General features: G+C 40.5%; 2 protein-coding genes and 1 long non-coding RNA gene across 6 annotated transcripts in view; 1 reads left to right on the forward strand and 2 right to left on the reverse strand.

The window, feature by feature from the left end:
* Positions 1–564: 564 nt before the first annotated feature.
* Positions 565–2,114, reverse strand: tal2 (T-cell acute lymphocytic leukemia 2). Its single transcript, XM_017451391.3, has one exon. It carries the CDS (start codon positions 2,112–2,114, stop codon positions 1,809–1,811), a length of 306 nt encoding a protein of 101 aa, XP_017306880.1. The 3' UTR covers positions 565–1,808.
* Positions 2,115–7,612: 5,498 nt separating this feature from the next.
* Positions 7,613–27,386, reverse strand: part of LOC108255428 (E3 ubiquitin-protein ligase rnf213-alpha) — a 115,705-nt gene continuing 95,931 nt past the window's right edge. For all 3 annotated transcript variants that reach the window (XM_053674364.1, XM_053674363.1, XM_017451368.3), the window contains exons 53-69: positions 26,278–26,466; positions 25,415–25,529; positions 24,682–24,716; positions 24,479–24,573; positions 21,608–21,761; positions 21,011–21,182; positions 16,662–16,753; positions 15,968–16,210; positions 14,685–14,823; positions 14,424–14,498; positions 14,131–14,287; positions 13,486–13,684; positions 12,787–12,858; positions 12,389–12,586; positions 9,573–9,662; positions 9,025–9,194; positions 7,613–8,241 (exon numbers count right to left, since the gene is read on the reverse strand). In XM_053674364.1, coding sequence (XP_053530339.1) covers positions 8,079–8,241; positions 9,025–9,194; positions 9,573–9,662; positions 12,389–12,586; positions 12,787–12,858; positions 13,486–13,684; positions 14,131–14,287; positions 14,424–14,498; positions 14,685–14,823; positions 15,968–16,210; positions 16,662–16,753; positions 21,011–21,182; positions 21,608–21,761; positions 24,479–24,573; positions 24,682–24,716; positions 25,415–25,529; positions 26,278–26,466 — 2,358 coding nt within the window. In that variant the 3' untranslated portion in view covers positions 7,613–8,078. The remainder of the gene's footprint in view (positions 8,242–9,024; positions 9,195–9,572; positions 9,663–12,388; positions 12,587–12,786; positions 12,859–13,485; positions 13,685–14,130; positions 14,288–14,423; positions 14,499–14,684; positions 14,824–15,967; positions 16,211–16,661; positions 16,754–21,010; positions 21,183–21,607; positions 21,762–24,478; positions 24,574–24,681; positions 24,717–25,414; positions 25,530–26,277; positions 26,467–27,386) is intronic.
* Positions 17,130–19,815, forward strand: LOC108255429 (uncharacterized). 2 transcript variants are annotated; one of them, XR_008393214.1, is made up of 3 exons: positions 17,130–18,517; positions 18,614–18,683; positions 19,407–19,815. It is a non-coding gene; the product is annotated as an uncharacterized LOC108255429 (long non-coding RNA). The 2 variants fall into 2 exon arrangements; XR_001810086.3 differs by having other exon boundaries at positions 17,135–18,529.

Here is a 27,386-nt window from a genome sequence, read left to right on the forward strand (position 1 = left end):
ATTTTTTACTGCATTGTTCCTCATGTGGATCTAACGTTTAAAATATTCACACGTGCCTCATCACACACCTTTTATTCACACACCTTTTATTCACACACCTTTTATTCACACACCTTTTATTCACATACCCGCTTTTACTCCATGATACGCTATTGTGTTTCATCTTTTACAAATTGTTACTGATTTTCTTTAGCGTGTGATAAAAGTGTGTAAAAAACGTGTGTGATAAACGTGTGTGTAAAAAACGTGTGATAAACGTGTGATAAACATGTGATAAACGTGTGTGTGATAAACGTGTGTACGATAAACGTGTGAGTGATAAACGTGTGTGTGATAAACGTGTGTGTGATACACGTGTGTGTGATACACGTGTGTGATAAACGTGTGTGTGTGATAAACGTGTGTGTGGTAAACGTGTGTGTGATAAACGTGTGTGATAAACGTGTGTGTGATAAACGTGTGTGATAAACGTGTGTGTGATACACGTGTGTGATAAACTCACAGTAACTTTACTGTAAAAAGAATGGTTTTGTTCACATTTTAATGTTTTTTATTTAAGAAAAAATAAAGTGTTACAATAAATAAGTGTTAAACAATAAGTCTCCAATAAATAATACATTCCGAACCGTATGAACAGAGATACTGCGCAGAAATATCAACAATCTTTGGCTACATTTATGTAAAAAAATTAAAAAATTAAAAGGGCACGTTGAATACTTTTATTTCCGTTCAATAAATTAACAAATAATTTAAAAATAATGATAATTTACAGAGTCATCAGGACAGGACTCACTGATAACAGTCTTAAATATGAAACAGGAATAAATACAAATAAATAATTTAGCTTTAAAAAGAAAAACAGGATTTTCTTCATTTTTTGTTAAAAAAAAATCCATAATGAGAATAAATAAATGCCATAAATATTAAATAAACTCTAAACGCGGCATGAGGACCAGATCAGATCCTGGACCGATTTAAACCTGGTGTAGATCCTAAACGTAGAACCGCTTCTGAATTTAGCTGGTCTATAAATGTTGAAACGTTCCTACAACGCTGCTGCAATATTCATACAACGTTTACACAACGTTTACACAACTTAAGTTTCAGCCTAATCTTTCAAATCTGATACATTACTGAACTCTACAGCAATGTTCTGCGTTAGCCGGGAGGGTTCTTGTGTGTGTGTGTGTGTGTGTGTATATTATATACACGTGTGTGTTTTCAGCTTGTAGAACTTCTATTCAGAAGAACTTGTAAATCTGGTTATAGTTCTAGTAAAAGAACTAGATTCAGTTCTCCTCCTGTGTTGATCTTGATTCCTCATTATTACAATCGAGGTTCTAGATTCTCTCTTCGTAAATATAGCAGAGGTTCTAGATTCCGTAGGCATTTGCAGCAGAGGTTCCAGGCTTTCTACAGAACCGCAGAGGTTCTAGATTTTGAAGGTAAATTTACAGCCGAGGTTCCGTTGGGCTGGTCTGTTCATTCAAAATGAAATAAGAATTTTAAAAATCTACATTAAGGTGGAGTGAAGGTTCTAGATTCTGTCTGCAATGAAAGCAGATGTTCTAGATGATTCCTGGAGCCCCTGCAGGGGTTCTAGACTGATAGATTTTTGTAAGTACTGCAGATTTTGTGTAAAAAAACAACAAATTAGATAGGTTCTAGGGAAGTTACAGAGAACATTCTAGATCCTGTCTGTGAAATGAATATGAAGACTCTAGATCACGCGTACTCAGTGCATTGTTCTCATACAGTCTGTGTAGCTGCAGCAGGTTCTTCAAGTTCTCCAGACTGTTGAGTTGGTTCTACCAGGTCTCTGCACCGTCACTGCCGGATCCAGGCGAGTGTGTCTCTGTATGTGAGCTCAGGTTCCTCATGTTCCCCGTGATTAGTGTGATGAGGGTGGAGGACGAGTGTTCTCCGTCTCTCTGGTTCTCCAGCAGCGTGAGCAGGAAGGTGATGTAACGCATGGCCAGTCTCAGGATCTCATTCTTGCTCAGCTTCTTCTCAGGAGGATGAGTCGGGATGAGCTTCCTGAGTTCCGCAAACGCCGTGTTCACGCTCTGCTGACGCCAGCGCTCGCGAGTGTTACTGAGCACCTTACGCGTCATGCTGAGAGAGAGCGAGACAGAGAGAGAGAGAGAGAGATGGAGAGAGAGAGAGAGAGAGAGAGAGAGAGAGAGAGACAGAGAGAGAGAAACAGAGAGAGAGATGGAGAGAGAGAGACAGAGAGAGAGAGACAAAGAGAGAGATGGAGAGAGAGAGACAGACAGAGAGAGAGAGAGGGAGAGAGAGAGAGAGATGGAGAGAGAGAGGGACAAAGAGAGAGATGGAGAGAGAGAGACAGAGAGAGATGGAAAGAGAGAGACAGACAGAGAGAGAGAGAGGGAGAGATTAGTCTCTCGTTTTTCTGCATCATTACATCAGTAGGGTTGAGGGGTTTATCACTGAAATTACAACAAAGACGCTCGAGTTCATGTGTAAAAAATAAATAAATAAATATAAACCTACATTGCCTTTAAATTCTGTAAAATTAACAGATTTTTTTGTCCTATGAACTTAAATCCGATGTTCTAGATAGCGTTTATAAAACTCCAGAACTGATCTGGAGATCAGAAATCAAATAAACGAGAAGATCTACTTCAGTTAGCGTCACGATAAAAAGAGCTTAGACACGCGGTAAAAATAACGAGAGACATGTCTGAAGCTTTTCCTGGTCCTTTTAAAGCGTCAGACATCTCGGACCTGTTTCGTGGTCTTACGGAGCAGAAGGGCAAGTGGAAGATTTCAGATGATCGCACAACTCCAACAGTCTTCAATCATTAATGCGAAATATTTACACTGTTTTTATACAAATTATACAAATATTATATGCAAAAACACCCGATAAATAAAACTAATAGATGCAATTCACTACAGATCAGCTAAAACTCATGCAGAGCTCAGGAAGCTTACCTGAGAGTGTGTGGTCTCAGAATAAAATACAGTGATAAAGCGTAAGAGTCTCGGGATCAGTGTGTCCTCTCACCAAGACCTTCAGAGAGAGACTCGGGTCCGTGTGTCCTCACTATGTGCTTCAGAGAGAGACTCGGGTCCGTGTGTCCTCTCACCGTGAGCTTCAGAGAGAGACTCGGGTCCGTGTGTCCTCACCATGAGCTTCTGAGACTCTGAGCTCTGACACGGACATGCTCTCTGAGAAAAGAAAGAATAGACGGAGAGGGAGGGACGGAGGGATGGAGGGGGAGGACAGCAGTACGACTGGAGGCTTATGAATTTTACAGCTGTATTGTATTCACCCCGACGAACACACACACACACACACACACACACACACACACACACAGGCAGTAATAACACCAGAATACACTACCACACCTGTCGAGGTTTTTAACACCACGCTCTCAGCTAGTATTACTGTTTTGTAGAAAAAAAATAAGAGAAAAAGATCACTTGTGAAATAAATAAATAAATAAAAGGTGTGATATGTGTAATGAAGTCAGTTGGTTGTGTTTACTGAAATGTGAACGAATGAGTAATTGAATAGATTTAAAGACTCTTCACTGTTAGATCCACAGGATCTCTGTTCTGACTCTCAGACGGTTGAGGTCTCTTTCAAACACACGTTTCATCAATATCGTCCCGACTCATTCGATTTATTGGAGTAAATGTAGCAGAGGTTCTAGATTGTGTTTGTGAAATGAAAATCGTCTAACTGAATGTCCTGAATGTGTCATGCAGCTGCTGCAGATGTTCTGAAACGGTGATAAATAAATCAAACACAAAACTACGTTACTGTTAGTGTCCTTAAATCCCGAACGGTTTATATAGTTATTTAAATGCCACACGAAGACGTCAGTCAGGGTTGTGTGTGTGTGTGTGTGTGTGACAGAAAATCCACACGGTCAGTCACATCGGATTATTACTGCTCTAAAAACTGATTTTATTCTTCAGTGTGGACACACACAGCTTCATTTTAATCCAAAACATTCAGACAGACCGAACAGCCAACACAGTGTTATTCTCTCTCTTCATATAAATATACATATATATATACATATACACGTGTGTGTGTGTGTGTGTGTGTGTGTGTGTGTGTGTGTGTGTGTGTGTGTGAGAACGCACTTATCGTCCACGTGATAATAATTCTGTCTGTGAACACTAAACGAGAACTGTGACATCATCATTATAACAGGTTCTGATTGGCAGATTCTCCCTGACAGGGTTACACTCGGGGTTTATCAGCTGCGTGATAATCTCATTTAGTGTGACCAGGGGGTGCACATACATTACACACTTATTACAAACTACACACACACCTGAGGATTTAAAAATAACACAAATCCTCCTTCTCTCTCTCCCTATCTCTCTCTCTCTCTGTCTCTCTCTGTCTCTCTCTCTCGCTCTCTCTCTCCCTCTCTCTCTCCCGCTTGCTCTATCTCTCTCCCTATCTCTCTCTCTCTCTCTCTCTCTGTCTCTCTCTCTGTCTCTCTCTCTGTCTCTCTCTCTCTCTCTCTCTGTCTCTCTCTCTCTGTCTCTCTTTCTCTCTCTCTCTCTCTCTCTCTCTCTCTCTCTCTCTCTCTCTCTCTCTGAAGAGATTTTGTACTACCATAACCATGAATTTTGAACCAACTCACTTTAATTTGCATGAACAGTAAATTTGCCTGTAAATCAGTGAACGCAGATTTATACACGATGCCATTTTGCACATAGATACACACAGAGGATCATTCACATACACACACACACACACACACACACACACACACACACACACACACACACACACACACACACACACACACACACACACGACTCTAAACTCATCTAATTACTGCAGTGTTCTTGTCGTACAGCTGGACTGAAACAGATTTAATAATATTGTGAGGTTATGTTTTGGAGAGTTTGGCGGTTGCAGGGTCGCCTCACCTAAACAGTCTTTTCTCAGAGATAAATTAAAAATATTTAGGTTCACTCTGAACACTCATCCACTTGCTGATCAGTTCGGTACCTACCTGCTGCGCTAATCAGCTAATCAGCTAATCAGCCTGCTAGCTCAACAAATGAGCAGAGCAATTAGCTGCAGTTTATCTGTAATGTGATCAATATACATTATAAGCAAAGCATTTCACTGTACTGTACATTAGACAAAGCACTCTCTCTCTCTCTCTCTCTCTCTCACACACACACACACACACACACAGATATTGCTGTTGTAAAGACATGTATTATTCAGAAATATTGATCCTTCAGTGTCAGTTAAAATATCAATAAATTGTAAACTCGTTCTGGAAAATGTTTTCCTGCAAACTAGATCTGCCATTATACACAGACAGGGCAATAATTTGTAAAAATAAACAAACAAACAAATAAATAAATAAATAAATTTCTCCTGGATATATGCATCTGTCTGTCTTTCTTACTCTGTCTCACTCTCTCTCATTTACCCCCCCCCCCCCCCCCCCATATATCTGTCTCTCTCTTGCCTCTCAGATCTGAAGCGTCTGTCTAGCTGAAGACATTGTGTGTGTGTGTGTGTGTGTGTGTGTGTGTGTGTGTGTGTGTGTGTGTGTGTGTTCTCCACTAAGCGCTGGAGTGTTTTTGTGAAAAGTCTCTCGGATTTTCTTGGATTTGCATAATGGGATTATGGAGGGCAGGCGGAGTGTATTCACTCACACACACACACACACACACACACACACACACACACACACACACACACACACCTGCAGTGTCGGCCATTCAGAGCTAGAATAAACTTTTACACATTGCAGATCGTACTCCACATTCACACTCCACACTTCTAACTTCTCTTACTCACTCACTACATATATACGAAATATACAGTCCCGTGCAAAAGTTTGTACCCCCAACCCCACCCCACATTATCTCCAGCATGCCAACAATCTAAAACACAGCACATCATAAGAACACAGGAATAACTTTAAAGGAGAGAAGTAAGGAGATTTGCTCTGACTCTCGTGGTGTTTGGACCTGAACATGTAGGAAGAGTGTAATGACAAGGTTCCATTCTCAGAGACGTTTCCTCTTGTCCAGAAATGATGTCCACGTATTTAAGACATTCACATGTCTGTTATAAGATGTTTTGAGACTGTTTAAGGATCTGCAGAGACCCTGTGTTCTAGTCTGATCTGTTCTAGTTGGAGTCTGTTCTAGTTTGATTAGACTTTACACTGTATGATTTACAGATAAAAATCTCACATCGTAAGGAATTTAGCTGCGAGTTAAGAAACCTGTGTCTTAGAAAATAACCTGACTGTCACGTGCGGCTGATTCGGTGTGACTGTGACCAGACCGACTGCACCGTGTTAGTGTGAGTTATTTGTCATTAACATCTCCACGTGTGAGAACTGCTAGGAGACTGGCGTAAAATCCACCGACAGGCAGACAGCAGACTCACAGCACGACTATAAATACATTAACGGTGATGGGAAACGTAAACAAAACATGATGATGGACAGGAAAAATCCTTACTATATTTATAATGTGTGTTTATGTGAGCCTGTTTAAAATCCTGCTGATTCAGGATGTACACAAATACCCAGACCCTTTCACTAATCACGGTGCACAGTGTGGGAAAGCCTGCAAGTGCTGTTCAATCTGTGGGTCTGTGAACAGAGAATGGAAGAAATAAAAGGTCAGATTTGAACAGCATGTGTGTTTCTCACACACACACACACACACACACACACACACACACACACACACACACACACACACACACACACAGAGGGATAAAGGCAGGGTCATTACTGTACTGTTATAGCTGGGTTTATTTCCAGGCTGCTCTCCTTCCTGCATTAACTCTCATTTAGAGTCTTTTGTTCAGCAGAAACAGTGAGCGGGGAAAGTAAACACACATTCAGTGGATGAGAGGTGGATATCATTTATAGAAACTGGAAAGGAGCTGAGAGAGAGAGAGAGAGAGAGAGAGAGAGAGAGAGAGAGAGAGAGAGAGAGAGAGAGAGAGAGAGAGAGTAAATTAGAACGCATAAAAACAACCCCAGAAAACAGAGTGTATAATAAAATGAGAGAGAAGAAGGAGTTGAGACAGAAGGGAAATGAGGTAGATTTGAGGATATATAAGACACTATATTGTAGTATTTAGTATTTATAATAAGAGCGAGAGACCCACAAGCAACACTGAGCATGAGACTGAGGGTTTAAAATGAGAAACAAAGACAGAAAGAGAGAAAGAAAGGGACTGTGATGTCCCTCGGGAGGACTTTTGTCCTTGTTCATTCCTCTGAGGGCCTGGAGTGAGACTGCTGCTCTCTCTGATAAGCACTCGCTCTTCCTCCCTGTCTGTCTCTCTCCTGTCTTCCTCTCGCTGTCTCTCTCTCTCCTGTCTTCCTCTCTCTGCCTGCCTGGTACAGATAAGGAGAATTCTGTGCAAATGAACTGCTACCTTTCCTACATCTAGACACACACACACGCACGCAGGCGCACACACGCACGCAAACACACACACACACACGCACGCACTTTGTTTTAGAGGTAGATCAGTATAAATCACTGAATCAGAATATAATCCAAGACAGCAGAAAGACATGTAAACAGCATACAGGAATAAATAAAGCTCTCAGTGGAATTGGATGGTTATAATTTTATTTGTTTAGCAATCACAGAAACCCAATCAAAGACATTCAGAACAGAAATCAACCTATTAGCAACGACAGCAACGCAAAAAGAAACAAAAATCCCAAATCTCCACATAAATGACTTTAATCTAAAAAAATATTATGATTAACCTCAAAGAATAAATCCTCCAGACAAACTAGGCAGCTAAAAAGAAAATTCAGATTTTTCCCGCTCTAAGGTGGCATTTCAAGGATTAATGCAGGTTTTCTAAATTCATTACCATATACCAAATACCATTATTATTAAAATGAACTGTGTTTGTTAATTTCTGCTCTAGTTTAAATGATAACTTGGACATTTAACATGCATGGAATAGAGATTCAGTGTAAGATCAGACATTCTGATTGTAATAAAACTTAAAGAAATGAAAAGATGCTTTGTAATATGAATGGATGCACACGTCCTGCAGCTTCTCTTCACACAGATTCGGTGTTTTTGATCCCTTTCTTGATCTGCACTGCTAGTTTCCACAGAGCCATGCCATATTTCATCTCCATCCCCTGAAGATCACTCAGACACTCGATGGCCTTCTCGTTGATCTCATCGCAGTACAGGAAGGCGTCAAATGTTTCCTCAATTCTGTGCGTGGTATAGAAACATTGGACAGTAAAATGATCAATAAAATCAAGCTTGCTGACTCAGATCTTTTCCTCATACGGTCAATGCTAAGCCCAAAGCACTGGCTCAGCATCTCAACTGACTTCAATGATTTTATTTAAAATGTTTGTATTTACGAGGGCTTCCTGAAACAGACCTATGTAGTACTTAATAAACTAGCAAATCAGCATTCTTTTTTCACATGTTCACGTGTCTTGTATAGTAAGGGTCGGCTGGTATAAATGTCCAAGATAATATACAAGGCTTCATTTTTGGTGTCTACCAAAAATGTCTCAATTCTCACCTAGACTGTAGATTAATGAGCCAATCAGTGACAGGCGTGTCATGTAATTACAAAGAGTGACACGCCCCTTAGGTCTGATCTCCATTTGCGCTGATATTTTGAAGGTACATTCACTCCAAATTGCATTTGGAGGAGAAACTAAAAGGTGATGGATAAAAAAGTCCAACTAAAGTACAAATTACACGACAGCACAGTAAGTTTAGTGTTTTTTGAATGAAAAGGTTAGAGCTTTTCTGATGTTTGGTGTTTGGAGGAAACATGGCATTCTTTATGTCTATTTTATCAGTCCACATTTTTCAAGTGTTTAAGTTAACGGGGGTCATGTAGATGTAGTTGAACGAAATGAATGAATAAATTGTTAAATTGATGCTTTAGTGTGACATTTTCTGCACATTCAGCACTTTCTGTTCAGCAAAAGCTACTTGTGTTGTGTAATATAGTTAATAAATAAAAAAACCCACGTCCAGTCTGGACGAACGTCTTTGAGCTTGATGTTCAGGATCACGTAGTGAAGCTCGGTGATGAGAACATCCAAGTTAGGGACGCTTGCCAGAATTTTCTTCTTTTCATTCTTCTGATCTTCTGTGAACATCTCATGAAAACTGCGATCCTCGATCATGATAAAGGGATTCTAAAACATAAAACATTGTGCATGTTCTGCAAAGTTCTGAAAACTCAGAACGGTTATGGTTCCATAACCATTGCATTCAGTACTTTATAGCTGTGCTCAGAATGCTTTATTATTTAGTAATAATGTTTTATAAGCATCTTACACACTCAGATAGTTCTATCATAAATGTCTTGATAGCCTGTAAACAAAAATGTTTACTGTTTTTTATATATATATATACACAAATGTAAAATATGGAACGTTATTAGTGTTTATAAATCTGTGTTAGATTATGAGGAAAGATAGACACATACAATTTTTTTCTTTTTTTTACAAATGCAGCCTTCATAGAAAGCGACAGCTAAAGTACACCGACAGAAAACTAGAGGTTAACTGTACCTGATTCATCTCAATGAGCAGTGATGACTGTCTCAGAGATAACGTTTCCCACAGAGACTGAATGTGCTTCACCTGGCTGGATCTCAGCACCTGAAAACAAAACTGAAACTGTTATTCAAATTCAGAATGATATATTTACACTATTATCCCTTATAACTGTTACTCTGTAGCACATAGACTTCGACCAGGCCTAGCTAATTTGTGATAATCCATAGCCAGGGTCAGGCAGCAGTCCAACACGCTAAACCGACCATCTGCTCAATAACGATGCTTATTGTCTATTGTTTAAAACACTATAGAAATAAAAATGTAAGTGAAACTGTAATACTTATTATGTCCCTCAGTAGAGAAAGTTCTAACATATAAAACGTCCTAATGAATAATGCATGTCTTTTATAAACAACATTAGGAAAGCAATTGTTACGCCACGGCCAGCAGAGGGCATTGCGGCACGGCTTCTGACTGGTCACGTGACTTTTGTTTTCATTTGCTTCCTGCTTGGACATTGATTTAAGTCTGATCAAGTCTCTGATTTGCCCCAGGTGTCCATGTTTTGGTTTGATTATGTTGACTATTTAAACCCCTCAGTGACTGCGCACTTTGCATAGTATTATTTGGTTTACATTTGTCATGTCAAGGAAGTATGACGGTATCTGCTAACGTGTAGCATGCTAGCGGTCGTAGCTAGATGTCCAGAGTTTGTATAGTCCGTAGAGACCGCGCTCCGTGTGTTTTGTTTGCCTGCTAATTAATAAAGACTTTGACCTGCACCTGCATCTGCCTCCAGTACTGTTTCGTAACAGAACACTAGGCCCAAAATGCGGAAGCAGCAGGTACCCATGAGCGCCGCCGAAGAGGCCAGGATTTGGGCACTTTACCATTCGTCCCTGATGATGAGCAAACAGCTCACAGAGGAAACTGCTCAGTGCAAAGCCGAGCTGCACGCCACATCGTCCCTCACGCCATTTACCCCATCCCCGCCGCCGAAGAGCGACGCCATGCAACGCAGTCTGCAAAGTGACCTGAGCATCTGGGGCTTCCCACTGCAGGGGAATTGTACAGCGCCAGGCAGCCAGCTAAGTGACCTGAGAATCTGGGGCTTCCCACTGCAGGGGAATTGTACAACACCAGGCAGCCAGCTAAGTGACCTGAGAATCTGGGGCTTCCCCCTGCAGGGGAATTGCACCACGCTGCGCAGTCCAGAGTTGAAGGCTGGCCCAGAAATTTTTTTTTGGGGGGGGAGGGCAATGAGGACAGCAGAGCTCCAGACTGAGCCCTATGGGGAGGTCTCAGCGGTGGAGCCCCCACCTGAGGTCAACATGGGACAGCTTGAGGCGGCCGAGGAGGCCGTCCCGCTGCCCTGCCCGGCCGAGGAGGCCGTCCTGCTGTCCAGCCCAGACAAGGAGGTTGTCATGCTGCCCTGCACAGCCGAGAAAGCTGTCCCGCTGCCCTGCACAGCCGAGGAAGCTGTTCTGCTGTCCAGCCCAGCTGAGGAGGCCGTCCCGCTGCCCTGCACAGCCGAGGAAGCTATCCTGCTGTGCAGCCCGGCCGAGGAGGTCGTCATGCTGCCCTGCACAGCCGAGGAAGCCGTCCTGCTGCCCTGTCTGGCCGAGGAGGCCGCCCAGCCCTCCAATGCCGCCGGGGGCGGTGCACAGGAACCAGTTCCGCCGGGGGCGGCGCCCAGTATTCCAGTGCCGCCGGGGGCAGTGCCCAGCGTCCCAGAGCCACCAGGGGCGGCACCTAGAGTTCCAGGGGTGGCGCCCAGTGTTCCAGGGGCAGCGTCCAGTGTTCCAGTGCCGCCGGGGGCGGCGCCCTGTATTCCAGAACCGGCGCCCAGCGTTCCAGAGCCGCCGGGGGTGGCGCCCAGCGTTCCAGAGCCGCCGGGGGCGGCGCCCAGTATTCCAGAGCCGGCGCCCAGCATTCCAGAGCCGCCAGAGGCGGCAGCCTGCTTTCCAGAGCCGCCGCCCAGAGTTCCAGTGCCGCCGGGGGCGGTGCTCCGACTTTCAACCCCGGTGGGGGTGCTGCTCCGCTCCTCTGCTGCCCGACGGAGGCTGCCTCACTTTCCGTGGCAGCGAGAGACAGTTCGCACAGCGGCCCAGGACCCCCATTGGAGGGGGGTTCTGTTACGCCACGGCCAGCAGAGGGCACTGCGGCACGGCTTCTGACTGGTCACGTGGCTCTTTTGTTTTCATTTGCTTCCTGCTTGGACATTGATTTAAGTCTGATCAAGTCTCTGATTTGCCCCAGGTGTCCATGTTTTGGTTTGATTATGTTGACTATTTAAACCCCTCCGTGAGTGCGCACTTCGCGCAGTATTATTTGGTTTACATTTGTCATGTCAAGGAAGTATGACGGTATGTGCTAACGTGTAGCATGCTAGCGGTCGTAGCTAGATGTCCAGAGTTTAAGTATAGCCAGTAGAGACCGCGTTCCCTGTGTTTTGTTTGCCTGCTAATTAAAGACTTTGACCTGCACCTGCACCCACCTCCAGTCCCGTTTCATAATAGCAATCTAATTCAAACATCATCAGGGTGTAAAGGCTGAATCACCGGCACATACTGCCGGTGGATAACCGGTCCATAACTGGACTCATTTTGCATAAAAATCTGTTTGTTTTGATATCTTTCCCTTAACACAGGGGTGTGCAAACCTTTGAGTGGTGTTTCTATGCTGATCTCCATTCATGAATTTCCTTTACAACGTTACAATAAATGTGTTTGTCTCTAAAAGTAAAAGTAAAGGAATATAACTAAAGAAAAGGCAAAATCACAGGAAATGAAAGTGTAGATTTTTTTTTATAGAAAATGTGGATATACCTGTAAGTTCAATGTCTGCGCTCTGTCGTCCAGTTTCAGGTCTTTCTTCAGGTAGACCATGAGCTTCTGCTCCGGTGCAGGAAACGACAGCTTCAGAAACCCAATAACGATCCGTAGAGTAGAAAGAGCTGCGGAGATCTCGTTCAAAAACCGGAAATCATTCATGATGCAATTCCTGTCGTTGGTTTTCAAGGGCTCCTGTGGGGGAAGAAAACACAAATATCATTAAAAAATATCATATTTTCTATACGTCAACATAAAAATCATTTTGATATAATTTTTGATAAATTCCAGCTAACCCCCTCCACACTGAAATGACGTTAGTGAACTGAATGTCATGGCGCCCTCTGCTGATTACAATATGAACATGAAACGTTAATGCAGTGCAGTGTTCATACCAGCTTGTCCTGCACTGTGCTGAAAAAGGCACGCAGCGTGGTTCCTGTGTCATATTCAAACAGTGGAAGCGTCTGGAGGAGAAAAATGAGATTTGATGAGATAAAAAACAGACTTTACTTAGACAGTCCGGTGTAGACACTGACACTTTGTATAATGAAGCAGCTTATTAACTGATTCTCAACAATATGCCTAATCATATTCATCATAAGTATAAAATACCTAATAACCACATCCCCAGTGTTTTATTCAACTAATCCCACAGTAATTTGCCAGCTATTACACCGTTAACTTATAAAAGAACAACAAAGTTAAACACCTCCATACATATCGCTTATGCATGACTTTTAATGTTTACGCGGAGCGTCCGCTGTACACGCGTCCCTGTGAATGAGCGGTTACTATAGAAACGATAAGCTATTAGAATGAGTGCATTAACATAAACCTGTGATTTATAGCTGCACTACTATCAGAGCCGCTGTTATAGAGAATTAATCAACACTTTCTGACCAATCACAGTGTACGTGCAGAAGACGATGCTTTTCTGTGCTGTTTTTTTTTTCAGTGTGTAGTTCTGGTTACAGTGCATAACGATGGTGCATATTGGGGCAAATGTAGCATTTTTATGGTGGGGTAATGAAATTTTTCATAGCATTGTATCTAATTTGCTGAAGTCTGAAAGTAGCCTTAAAATAGCTTACAGTGACTTTAATCATGGGTTTCTCTGTGAAGAATCGATCTATTATCTGCCTCTCCACAGTTTTAAAATTATAGTTGGTGCTCTGTTTCCCGTCCTCGTACACCACGTGGTCGATGTTTGAAATGGCAATGGTGAGGAAGTCTTGCTCAGGAACACAGGTGATGACATGGGAAGGCTTGAGCTCATTAGCAGTGATTACCCTTAAACATAGAAAAAAAAGATCATAATAAGAAAATATAATCATGATGTACAATAGGCCGTGTTCATAATTATAATGATAGCAATTCATGTTAATAGGGGAATAGTAATGAAATATTTATAATGATGACAATTATAATACCCTTATTTTTAAAAAAGGACAACAAAGAAATGCTGGAATATTATTTACAACAGACAGAAACAGCTACTAAGCTTAATTAACTGCCTTTTGATATGATTCGGATCACAGCACAATTATAATTAAATATAAGGTGTCTAATTTCACTTTAGACTTTTAATGCAGTAAAGCATAAACAGTTATATACAAAAAGTTCTCATTCTTCTGTCTATTATTCAGTAGTACAGCTTCTGTTCAGAACGTCTGAAAGTGAAACTCCATTTCTTTTATAAACACCCAGTCTTATTTATCCTGCAGAGGTTAGTGTACCTGTCTGCTGTATGGTCGGTCAGTTGTATGAAGTTGTTCTGCGTCTGAACGAGGTACTTTGTTATAATCCGAGTGACAGAGCGCTCCGTTGGCAGGAGATCCAGAATCATCAAGTCGTTCTCGTCTTTCTCCTTCAGCTCAGCTAGTATCTGTGAGTCTAAACAACAATTTGTCATGATGATTCTCAACACGTTCTGTGGCTCTGTTCACACACGAGTATACAACACATCTTGACTTATTTCTTAGTTTTACTCTTACATAGGTGGAAGGATGAAAATATTTAAAAACCTTACAATTAATTGACTTTAGATATTTCCATAACAACTTCACAGTTTCAGCACTTTCACTGAAGGTCTGCAGATCATGATCTAAAAGAGAATTTTTAATTTTGAAAAAATAAAATAAAAGCCCATAACACAACAATATAATTAACAGCATAATACAACAATAGAAATAATAGATATCACTAATTATTAATAACAAAACTAAACAAATCACTCTTGGCAATAATCTTCTATAGCTATTTGCATATTTGGCTGTTCTATGCATCTTACCTGCCACGTTCTCCTTCCTGAAGGTGTTAATGGGCACATCACTGTAACCTCGCAGATCCAGATTCTCAAAATAACACGTCATTTTCTGCTGAAGGCTCAGCACTTGAGGGAGATATCTGATGTGTCCAATGTCAGCGTGCTGTAAAAATAAATATATATTTTTTAAATAAAAAAATGAATCCTGTGGTGTTTAGTCTTCTCTGCAAAAGGCCGGTGTTACTGCAGATTTTTAATCCAACCAATCAGCAGCCACAGCTGCATGTCATGTAAAGTCGATTAACGACCAACTGATTTTCTGGCTCCTGATTGAATGCAAACCTACAGTCACACTAGCAAATATAACTGGTCACTGCCGACTGACTGATTGATTTATTCGTCCTTGCATTCATTTATTCAATAATGGGGATCTAGTCTGAATAAAATATAAAAATACGAAAATCTAAACTGAAATATTAAAAACACTACTTTGAAAAATAATATATTGTGGGGACAGGCCGGCGGCCGGCGCACAAGGAGCAAAGATCCCTCCTCCCACGACTCCACCCTCGACGCTGCCAGACGGAAAAAAGGGATCCCCGCCACTCGGGAAAACCCCAGCATGACCCCGGCAGCCTCGCATATGACTGAACACTTCATCTCACGGTCACAGTTTGGCGCACACGCACACGCGCGCACACACTCTCGGACTTTGTAAATAAAAGTTCCCCACGTGTTCACCTGAAGCAGCCTCCTGTGTGTCTGTGCTCTGCCCACCGCGGACTAAATTCCCCACAATCTATAGCAGTAAAATAGTATAAGCTAATACATGGTGATCTGGTTTATGGGGCTGGTACACTGTGTTTTATTATTGATCAACCTGATTTTCACCTCTTTACAAAAAAGACCTTACTCTGTTTAAAAAAAAAAAATTTCAGTGGATCGAGCACTTTTGTTGTAATATTATATAAAGAGGTTTTTCACATTCCTTCCACTTTTACACATTTAAAAAAAAAAAAAAAAAACTTTTATAAATCGGCTATTTAATCTGTATTTGTCTGTTTTATCAGTACTTATCCCATTTGGTTTTATTTATTTATTTATTATTATTTCTTTACATACTCTTAATATTCCATTCAATGTTGTTATTTTCTATTCCATATACAGCACTTTGGTCAACTTTTGCTGTTTTAAATGTGCTTTATAAATTAAATTTGCTCACCATCATAGTAACTGTTATCTACTTTCTCTACACATGTGTAAATGATGTGAATAAATTATAATCACTGTAGTCATAAAACTCATACACTTTTCAGGAGTTCTGCCAGAAGACGAACGTTGTTCCTTTCATCTTTCTGCTCAATTAAGTGACTAAAGTGTTGGATGGTCATCCTCTGCTTGAAACTCCACATCAGTGGAAGGTTGAACACTCCGGAGGTGGGCAGGTCCTTCAGCTCTGGCTCCTTACTGTAGATCATTTGTGCCAAAGTATCCATGCCACCCGATCTCAGAATATTACTCTGCACGTCCGATAACTGTGCCTCAAAACTCTTAAAAAACACAATGTCAGAACATTAAAATTGTAATAATATTGCTTACAATAAAGAGTTCGTAAATCAATGCATTTTCTGTACCGCTTATCCTACAGGGTTGTGTGGAGCCTGGAGCTTATCATAGGGGACTTGGGGCACAAAGCGGGGTACACCCTGCTGGGAGTGCTAATTTATCACAGGGCATGCACACACTACACACGCGCACACACACACTACAGACAATTTAGAGATGCCAATCAGCCTACATCGCATGTCTTTGGACTGGGGAGAAAACCGGAGTACCCGGAGAAAACCCCTGAAGCACAGGGAGAACATGCCAACTCCGTGCACACAGGGTGGATTTGAACATGTAAAGCACTCTGAGAAACATCTGGTGAAGATAAAATAAGTTCAGTCTTGGACTAGAATGTAACTTCTCACAAATCTAATTTCAAAAGTGAAATTTTACCTGAAAGAAGTCCTGAAGTCTTTGGTGAATGACTTTCTCCCATTCTTCCCGTTTGTCCTCACTGTCTGTTATTTGAATATGGCTGTTTGGCTCTGAAAGAGAATTTTTTTTTGAAAATTTAGTTTTTTTTTTTGCCCTTTCAATTACACAGATGAAAAACGCAATATTTGGACTGGATTAGTTTCACATGCAGATATACTGTATATCTGTGATGTCTAACATTTTAGTCCTGTAAAAATCTTTCATTTTTTTACAGACTAGGCGTTCCTGCATCTGGAAAGATTAGTGTTATCATATTTATCATAAGTAGTATTTGAGTATGTATCTCAAGTTCCTCTTTTACTACAGCAGTCTTGCAAAAATTACAGCTTTTTAAATTCTTCATACAATTAATAGAATTCAATTAATAGAATAAGAGAGAGAGAAATAGAGAGAGAGAAATAGAGAGTAAGAGAGAAATAGAGAGAGAGAGAGTGAGAGAGAGTGTTTGAGAGAGAAATAGAGAAATACATACAGAGAGAAATAGAGAAAAATAGAGAGAAAGAGAGAGAAAAAGTGAGAGAGAGTGAATGAGAGAGAGAGAAATCGAGAAATAGAGAGAAAGAAAGAGAGAGAGAGAGAGAGAAATATATATAGAGAGAGAATAAATTTGTCTCTGAAACACAAGAGTTGACGTTGAGGTTCAGTGTGAATGTGAAATGGGCATGGGCGTCACCACGTATTATTATTTGGGGTGGTTGTGCCCCCCCCCAATGTTGAGGCAATACCAATCTGTCCCCCCAATATACAGTACAAAATATTTTTTTATATGTCCCCCTTTAATGAACCCTGCCAATGGATCTGTCTTTTCTTCATCTATTCTATTTATTTATGTCTATTCCTTTTTAATATATTTCCGTTTGTTAAGGAAAATAGGTGTGTGACCCCCCTCCAATTGTACACTTGGTTGCGCCCATACTCAATACAAGTTCGTTGATATATTTGAGCAGCTCAGTCTGTAAGAATTGGAGACAGCAGTCAAGTGTAGAAAAGTGCAGCAGAACATACAACTTTTATTCAGACAGTCAGTAACTAGATACCTAAATAGTAGGTGACCTTAGCTTAGTATAGAAGGTATCATACCATGGCTTGGTTTGTTCTTAATAACATCAATTAACGGTTGATATTTGCACACCCACGAAGTAGGCTAGGCTAACGTCAGTTCCAGTTTTTGACCATTAACGTTACATTCACTTGCAGATCCTCCCTCCGAGTTTGTTGGGCTCCCCCCATGTCCATACCATGGTTACGCCCTTGCCAAGATGAACACTTTACAGTTGGTTATGTGACTGTAAGTCACTCTCTTCAAATGCTATTGATGTTAGAAACGTGTATAACAATGTCGTATGTAACTTTAGAGACGGTCCCTTAATTTCTGCATATTTGCGAATATCGAACATCCAGCTTCACACCAACTTCATTCCAGTGACTCAGCATAATGCTGAGATATGTTAGCTTGGCAACGAGAGATATGGAACTAATGTCTGAGTTGTGGCCATATTGTAGTTCTCCATTCAGAACTAGTTATGGCAGTTTGTCTTTAGAATCAATAAAAGAAATCTCCAGTACAATTTACATAGCTAACTGTAGCCCAGGCTTATAAATGAGAAACACTATTTAGCTGTCTAAGCAAGTCACAAAGGGTTAACTTTGATTTTCTTGTTATCTTTGATGGATTTGTAAGTAAGCAAATGGGTGAACTCTATGAGGCAGTGAACTGACCAATCAGCTGCCAGCTAGGCTCTGTTACAGTTACACCTCTAGGTTAGTGTCTCTGCACGTTCTTTTGGCGCGTGCACCTGAGCATAGGAGGCTGCGTTACTCACTTGGTAAGACGAAAAAACGACGTGGAGTGAATTAAACAATTTCTGTACTCATTATTGCTTATACTGACATATCTTGTTGTAATATAGAGAGTAAAAGAGAGCTGTGCCTGAATCCACTGTTGTCACGGAGCTAAAGGCAGTGAATTCTGCTAAAATGGTGAGTTGTTTACCTGGCGCTAGGCCACTGAGTTCGCTAGCATTTTATGCTAATTGGCGCTAATTGGTAAGCAATGCAAAGGTGCTAATGGTGGAAAGCTAATGTGAGCCTGCTGTATTCAAATGCTAATATGCCACAATAGGCTAGCGGACTACTGGTTAATGCCTTTGAAAACAACTAATGATTTTGTTTGAGGGTTCTAAAAAGAAATGTTACTTTTCCCTACTGTTGCTAAATGGTTAGTTTGTTAAATAATGATGTTAAAAGTTGTGGATTTAATTGTGTTTATTGGAGGTTAAAGAAGTACAATTTTTAGTGCAATCTTTCCACTGTTACCGGTGCAGAGAGGGATAAATAAGCACGCTAACACCTTAATGCCTCTAATCTAAAGTAATACAAGTTGGTCGATGTTTACATGCAATCCATGCAGTTTTATTCTTCATACTGCTAATGTTACTAAGGTTTCATACAACTTGAGTTAGAAATATGTGTTTTTATGAAGGATGTAGTTTGTGATGTAAATGTACTTTGGATACTGGAGGGAAATTCATGTAATTTTGATACCTGAGAAGAAACATAAGCGCTGTTGTACAAGAGAGAGAGATTTTGACATTGCATTATAGGTGAACTGAAGTATTATCTCATTTTATTTTATAGTAGCCTGTAGCAGTCCATTTATTCACTGAATGGTAATTGAGAGAAATGATCTGGCCTTATTTATAGGTCAGGTTTTGGTAAAGAGTTGGAAACATCGTGCGGAGATCCTTTCCACAGAATGATACAGATCCCCACGTTCCAGGTGTTCTCCCAGAGATTAATAGATTCCCAGTCCGGGGGGCTGGGTGGCGAGCCAACCGTGTTTGTGACTCTGACTTTAGACGGATTGCCAGGATCATCATCTTCATGGTGGTAGGACATACACTAACACGAACTAAAAAGGGCCCAACGTTGGTGACTGAACTCTTGTCAACAAAGGCAAGTGAAACAGGACGAACTAAGCTCAAGGGAATTTAAAAGGGGATTTATTTACGTGCGCACTTTATTATTTTAGTTTGTTATTTTTTTCATAACTGTTTTTTGTATATGTATGTACCAGCCCATGTGTGTTTAATACATCTTATGCAAATTGTCATTCTAGTGTGGTATTTTTTTTATTGACCTTCAATTCTCAGGCTCTTAACAATTTAGCATCTTCTGATTTTGGTCCAATTTCATATTACTGATAACCTCTAAGACTACTTTAGACTACTACACCTATGTACATTCTTACTACCTCGTAATAAGGGTTACATAACGTTTCAGGTTACCACTATATATTGTTGTACACTCTGTACACTTATTACATAGCAAGCTAAACAGCATGATGACATTAACATCATAAATGACACCAGTTACACAAACAGAATATTCAGCTTATCAAACTATAATGATCATCTAAGTCAGTCATTGTTCTCCTGGGGAAATAATGGCACCTAGTCACGATGCAGGCAGTACAGCATTGCTTGGAATCATCCGTGGGGAAATTGTATTTACAACATATATAGTGTTGAATTTAGTTCCATAGGTAGCCATCCTTTCTGAGTGTGTTTAAAAGTCGTGATTGTGTGTTTAAATGTTAGTGTGTGAGGTTTTCCTGAACACACCTTATCTCACCTCTACTTGGTGTGGTAGGTTTCATGGTAGGTTATGGAGCAGAGAATACATCCGCCCACAGGACGTCCACAGCACCCTACAATTTCCCCATGCTGTGGGAGCTTCTATCACTCAGACATCACCTGAATTCATACGGTAACTGAAATCCTAAAACTATCTTCTAAATATCCATACAATGGTTACACCCTTGGAAATTGGATACGGTTCTGAGTTCTGGGAGACAGATAGTGAGACGGTTCTTACCCATGACTGTCTGATCTGAATCAGCATGCAGCAGGTGACAACTGTGACTGAGTGGCTAGACAGCAGAACACCAGAGTGGAATTACCCAATGCAGATATGGTCTATTGTTGTTTTATAGGGACAGTCCCTTATTTTTCCACAATAAACGTGGCAACCCGAGCTACTATACACTTTAAGTGTGGCAACCCGAGTTGCTATACACTTTACGTGACAGCCTGAAGAAATTTCTTCTTCGGTCTGCATCTCCTTAAAAGCTAGTGTTTAGGTTTAACCGCACTGGTCTAATTAACTCATTACTAATTCTACTATTACTATTATAGCATTCCTGTTGTGTAGGGGTGGAGATTTCCTCTAACTGTCACTGATGCATCAATTATGTTCATTAACAAATGAATGGAAAGTAGGGAAACAGTTAAATTAGGAAATATTACCAGAGGAACTTTCCAAGATGAACTTCAGAAACAAGTGGACAGTCATCTCAGCATCCTGCTCACTCTTTCCTAAAGCTTTGGCGAGCAATTCAATGTCCTTCCGAAGGTGGCCAAAGAGGTGCTTCCTGACATCATGTGCTCCTTGTGGCATCTCAGTGAGCTTCTGAAGCTCCTGAGCAACACACAAACAATAATATTACACAGTACAACACTGCCTGTTAACAACAAAATTTAATAATTATGTTCAGGTCTGGTCAAAATGAGACCGCTAAAAACATTTTACAAAATTTCACTTAACAAGAAAATAATATATTATAAATAATATATATATGCACACACACATACATTCATGGTCACTATTGGTTAATAATTTTTACAATGTGGTAAAATAAATATATTTATAATATAAAATAATTCGAACACATGATTAACAGTGAAGATTCTGTTACAACATCAAAGGAATGAACAGTAGTACTTCACAAGGTCTATAATAATGATCATTGTGAGAAGTATATTATATGATTGAGGTGCTCCTCTCATTATCTTTAAGAACCAAGCGTTGAGAATAAAAAAAGTTCTATATTTAAAGTAACATACCTCAGTATGTTCAGTTGTACCCCAGATCATGGAGGAGTGTATTAAAGCTCGCACCATGTAAAGGTGAGCACCATAAAGACTCCTCTCTCCATCCTGCTCCTTCCGACTATTAGGATCACCGAGGTTGTGACCTCTTCCGCTGCCCGTTGCAGTACTTATTTCAACAAAAAAGCACTTTTAATCAAACCAAGTGAGCATCAAATGCGTATTAAACTTATTCACCAGAAGCATTCTCTCATATAATGCAGCTTGTTTTACTTCATAGACATCATGCAGAGAGTTTTAGAAAAAAAGCCTTCAACGTGAAGAGCAAATATATTTTGTGTCTCTGTAACTAGGTTTTTTGTTGATATTTTAGCAGTAGTGTCACACACCCGTAGACTTCTGAACTTCTGATGAACAAAATCCACAAATCACTTACAAGCATGAAAGGGGTTAAATATACAGATATCAGACTATTAAAGAGATCAACAGGCATGAATGAGAAAACATGCAGGTGGTGATAAATATAGACAGAGAGCCATGTTAATCTCACCACTTTAACTTTACATCAATATTAATGCCAGAAAATTCCTTGAAATCAGAGTGGAGTTAGACAGGCGCTTAAGTTGATTTTCTGGGGTTCCTGTCACAAAAGGCTGATTACGTTCATTAAGTTGTGCTAATCAATAATGTATATATACGGTGCATCCAGAAAGTATTCACAGCGTTTCACTTTTTCCACATTTTGTTATGTTACAGCCTTATTCCAAAATTGATTAAGTTCATTATTTTCCTCAAAATTCTACAAACAATACCCCATAATGACAACATGAAAGAAGTTTGTGTGAAATCTCTGTGTGCACATGTGCATAAGTATTCACACCCTTTGCCATGACACTCAAAATTGAGCTCAGGTGCGTCCTGTTTCCACTGATCATCCTTGAGATGTTTCTACAACTTGACTGGAGTCCACCTGTGGTAAATTCAGTTGATTGGACATGATTTGGAAAGGCACACTCCTGTCTATATAAGGTCCCACCCAGAATTGTCTGTAGACCTCCGAGATAGGATTGTATGGAGGCACAGATATGGGGAAGGGTACAGAAACATTTCTGCAGCATTGAAGGTCCCAATGAGCACAGTGGCCTCCATCATCCGTAAATGGAAGAAGTTTGGAACCAGCAGGACTCCTCCTAGAGCTGGTCTCCTGGCCAAACTGAGAGATCGGGGGAGAATTGCCTTAGTCAGGGAGGTGACCAAAAACCCGATGGTCACTCTGACGGAGCTCCAGCTCTGTGTCTCTGTGGAGAGAGGAGAACCTTCCAGAAGAACAACCATCTCTGCAGCATTGTATGGTAGAGTGGACAGACAGAAGCCAGAACCCACCTGGCGTTTGCCAAAAGGCACCTGAAGGACTCTCAGACCAAAGATTGAACAAAGATTGAGCTCTTTGGCCTGACTGGCAAGCGTCATGTCTGGAGGAAACCAGGCAGCACTCATCACCTGGCCAATACCATCCCTACAGTGAAGAATGGTGGTGGCAGCATCATGCTGTGGGGATGTTTTTCAGAGGCAGGAACTGGGAGACTAGTCAGGATCGAGGGAAAGATGAATGCAGCAATGTACAGAGACATCCTTGATGAAAACCTACTCCAGAGTGCTCTGGACCTCAGACTGGGGAGAAGGTTCATCTTCCAACAGGACAACGACCCTAAGCACACAGCCAAGATAACAAAGGAGTGTCTACAGGACAACTCTGTGAATGTCCTTGAGTGGCCCAGCCAGAGCCCAGACTTGAACCCGATTGAACATCTCTGGAGAGATCTGAAAATGGCTGTGCACCGACGCTCCCCATCCAACCTGATGGAGCTTGAGAGGTCCTGCAAAGAAGAATGGGAGAAACTGCCCAAAAATAGGTGTGCCAAGCTTGTAGCATCATTCTCAAAAAGACTCGAGGCTGTAATTGGTGCCAAAGGTGCTTCAACAAAGTAAATGGCGCACTTATATCCAAAGCTTTACATTGGATATAAGGATGGTATTGGGCAAAGGCTGGGAATACTTATGTACATGTGCTTTTTTTTGTTTTTTATTTTTAATAAATTTGCAAAGATTTCAAACAAACTTCTTTCACGTTGTCATTATGGGGTATTGTTTGTAGAATTTTGAGGAAAATAAATAATGAATTTAATCTATTTTGGAATAAGGCTGTAACGTAACAAAATGTGGGAAAAGTGAAGCGCTGTGAACACTTTCCAGACACACTGTATATGGAAAAACCTACATTAGATGAAAATGAGGTGTACTTAAGTGTATTAAAGTGTACTTAACTGTATTATTAAGTGTAACAAAGCTTTGTTAAAAAAAAAAAAAAAGTTTACACGCCCCTGTGATTTATTTTAAAAATGCATTTTACTTAATAGTGTTTTCTTAATAATACATTTGTAAAGTATTTTATTGACATCAGTAACTGTAATCAAATGACATAAATTTAAAATATAATGAGTTACATTACTGTGTTATCAGAAAAAGTCATTAGATTACAGTAACATGTTACTTTGTACTTTGTAACGTGTTATAACTCTGGGTGGGTGTACACTAATTAGTATTTAACATGAGCTTGAATGTGATTGGTTGATTCTGAACACTGTGACATTCCCAGTTATAAAAGGGTGTGCACACTTATACAAGCTGCGTATTGGAAGTTTTTGTTTTTCTGGGTGTTTTGTCACTTGATATTTATATGATGCAATTTTACAATAAAGGTGAAAAAGGCTCTGACATGATTTAACTTAGTTTAATTTTTTTACATCACAAAAACCTGCCATTTTAACAGGGGTGTGTAGACTTTTTATTTCCACTGTATATTCATGCATTTAGGCAAACACTTACTCAAACTCTCTGAAACCTTCTACTGGAACATGTCTCTCACCACCAACTTCACGGCTACAGTTAGGACACTGTGATTTTATATATGGTCTCCCACACTAATTTAAACACAAACACAATATGTTATGGTGTTATTACAGTGACCTGAATATGAGCAAATACAAAAACATTATTTGAAAGACGAAGCTGATGAAGCTGATACTCACATTGCCAATTAAAACAGGTTCCCCGCACCCACACACTGGAAAGAAAGAGTTAGAGAAAGATCATTCACACAATGAGCAATGAGTTGGGAATAAACCCAGCAGCAGGCCTCATACTGGACAGCTCTACAATCAGGAAATGGAGGCAAGAAACATCCTTGAAGTCCAAAACCCACTTTAAATGTTTTTGCCTTAATGCGAAGAATGTAAATACAACTCTCACTGTGCTGATAGAGAGACTGGTTGGGTTAAGGTAGCAACCCAGATATTCTGCACTCAGCAGTAATTCCCACGTCATTTGTTGAGGCACAAGATCTTAGGCCTTCACCAAATCCACAAAACACATGTAGACTAAATCACCATACTCCTATGAACCCTAATAAAGTAAGTGTGGACAGAGGCCACCCATGATCAAGAGGTGTGGTACAAGAGCGCTTACTGTGTGTAACTATATCTAGTCCATACCTTTCCATTACACACACTAACATGGCTCTTTGCCCCCAACATTTTATATACGCCCTTTCCACTGCTAGGTCCCAATGCAAAGCTCTAGTCCAGCTAAGACTGTCCATGACATGTCTGCCTTACCTTCACCATGACATGGTCTCGATCCATAAAGGGGCATTGTACACTTATTATAAAAATAGTATAGTGTGCACATTGATAAAGGGGAGAGAAGTCATTCTATTGTCAATAATGCTTATTAAGAGGATAAAAAAGCATGCAGAAACCTTACCCCATATCTTCACATTGTCTACTGCAACTCCTGATTTCTTTGATTCCTCAACCCAGTTTTTAATCCAGTCTTTTATTTCATTTGTTGAGTTAGGCATAGTTGGGATGAACAAATCCTGTACATCAGAAAAGTGTGTGCTTGAGGGAAAATTGAATGCATATCCTCACCACAGAAGTGTTTAGAGAAGTGTTTACAGCTAGCTGTATTCTTTTACATTTATTCATTTAGCAGACACTTTTATCCAAAGTGACTCACAAATGTGGAAATACAAGCAAAGCGATATATCAAGTGGAGAACAGTACATGTAGTGCTACTATACAAGATTTATGGTATTGTTCACTGCTGCTCCAGTTCCACCATAACCACACTGTGCACTCACTGTTTACACCCTCGACCCTCATCATTAGCTGCACTGGATATTGTAAGAACATGTATTTCAAATTCTCGGTCTGTCTGATGGTGTTGAAACATCTTTGTGAGTTCCATAAATCCATCAGTTTTTATCTGTATGTAATGAGCTACAAGCATAACACTTCCGCATTTTATTTACAACAGTTCCTGCATTTCCTGTTTGTTCACTACATTCACAATTGCTGTATTTTCAGTCAGTCTCTGCTAGAGCTCCTGAAGATAAACTTAAATGACATTCATTGGATATGTAAGAATACTTGCAAAGCCCCTTCCAGTAAGCTGGAGAAAGACAAACTGTTTGCTTCATCATAAATACACAACTATGAAGGTAAGTCTGTCATCATGTTCAACATCCTGAAACCTGGCCTTCCCACTGGCAGGTAATTATTCACAAAACTTTAAAACAATTGTAAACCAAACCACTGATGAAATTAGCTGTGTAAAATACTGACCTGGCATTTTCCTGGGCTGAAGCACAGTGAGTTCAGCAGTTTCATCACTGGTGCTGTAGAAACTTGTGCTACTAGCGCAGTGTGGAAAACAATCTGAGACAGACTGCAATCCTCAAGCTTTGATTCACAGATTTTCACAAGCGGCCCCCAGCTGGTGTCTGTGTTTGACTTCACCCTCATCTTGGAGATCTAAAATTAATTAGAGTTGTGTATGTGATATACACTGTATAAGCTCTCATGAGCTATTGGATCAGGTCCCTCTAATATTCAGATCACTTTTGTTCTGCCCCATTTGCTGCTCTGAAAAAGCACTTGAACCATACAGCAAGGACATGCAACAATATCTTCACTTGTAGAAGATATGTATATTGGTGCTTGAAAGTTTGTGAACCCTTTAAAATTTTCTATATTTCTGAATAAATGTGACCTAAAACATCATCAGAAGTCCTAAAAGTAAAGAGAACCCAAGTTTGGGGTAACTGTTGATCAGTCCTGCACATCGGCTTGGAGGAATTTTATCCCTTTCCTCAGTACAGAACATCTTCAACTCTGGGATGTTGGTGGGTTTCCTCACATGAACTGCTTGCTTCAGGTCCTTCCACAACATTTCTATTGGATTAAGGTCAGGACTTTGACTCGGCCGTTCCAAAACATTAATTTTGTTCTTCTTTAACCGATTTGTGGTAGAACGACTCGTGTGTTTAGGGTCGTTGTCTTGCTGCATGACCTGCTTTCTCTTCAGACTCAGATCATGGACAGATGTCCAGACATTTTCCTTCATAATTTGCTGGTATCATTCAGAATTCATTGTTCCATCAATGATGGCGAGTCGTCCTGGTCCAGATGCAGTAAAACAGGTCCAAACCATGATACTACCACCACCATGTTTCACAGATTGGAGAAGGTTCTTATGTTGGAATGCAGTGTTTTCCTTTCTCAAAATATAACGCTTCTTATTTAAACCAAAAATTAGGTTTTGGTCTCATCCATGCACAAAACATTTTCCATTAGCCTTCTGGCTTGTCCATGTGATCTTTAGCAAATGCAGAAAGGCAGCAATGTTCTTTTTGGAGAGCAGTGGCTTTCCCCTCACAATCCTGCCATGTGCA

The sequence above is a fragment of the Ictalurus punctatus genome, chromosome 22 (assembly GCF_001660625.3).
Source record: "Ictalurus punctatus breed USDA103 chromosome 22, Coco_2.0, whole genome shotgun sequence".
Taxonomy (NCBI): Eukaryota; Metazoa; Chordata; class Actinopteri; order Siluriformes; family Ictaluridae; genus Ictalurus; species Ictalurus punctatus.

Coding starts and splice junctions, on each gene's coding strand:
- tal2 (XM_017451391.3), bottom strand. CDS start 2,114: ATGACGCGTAAGGTGCTCAGTAACACTCGCGAGCGCTGGCGTCAGCAG.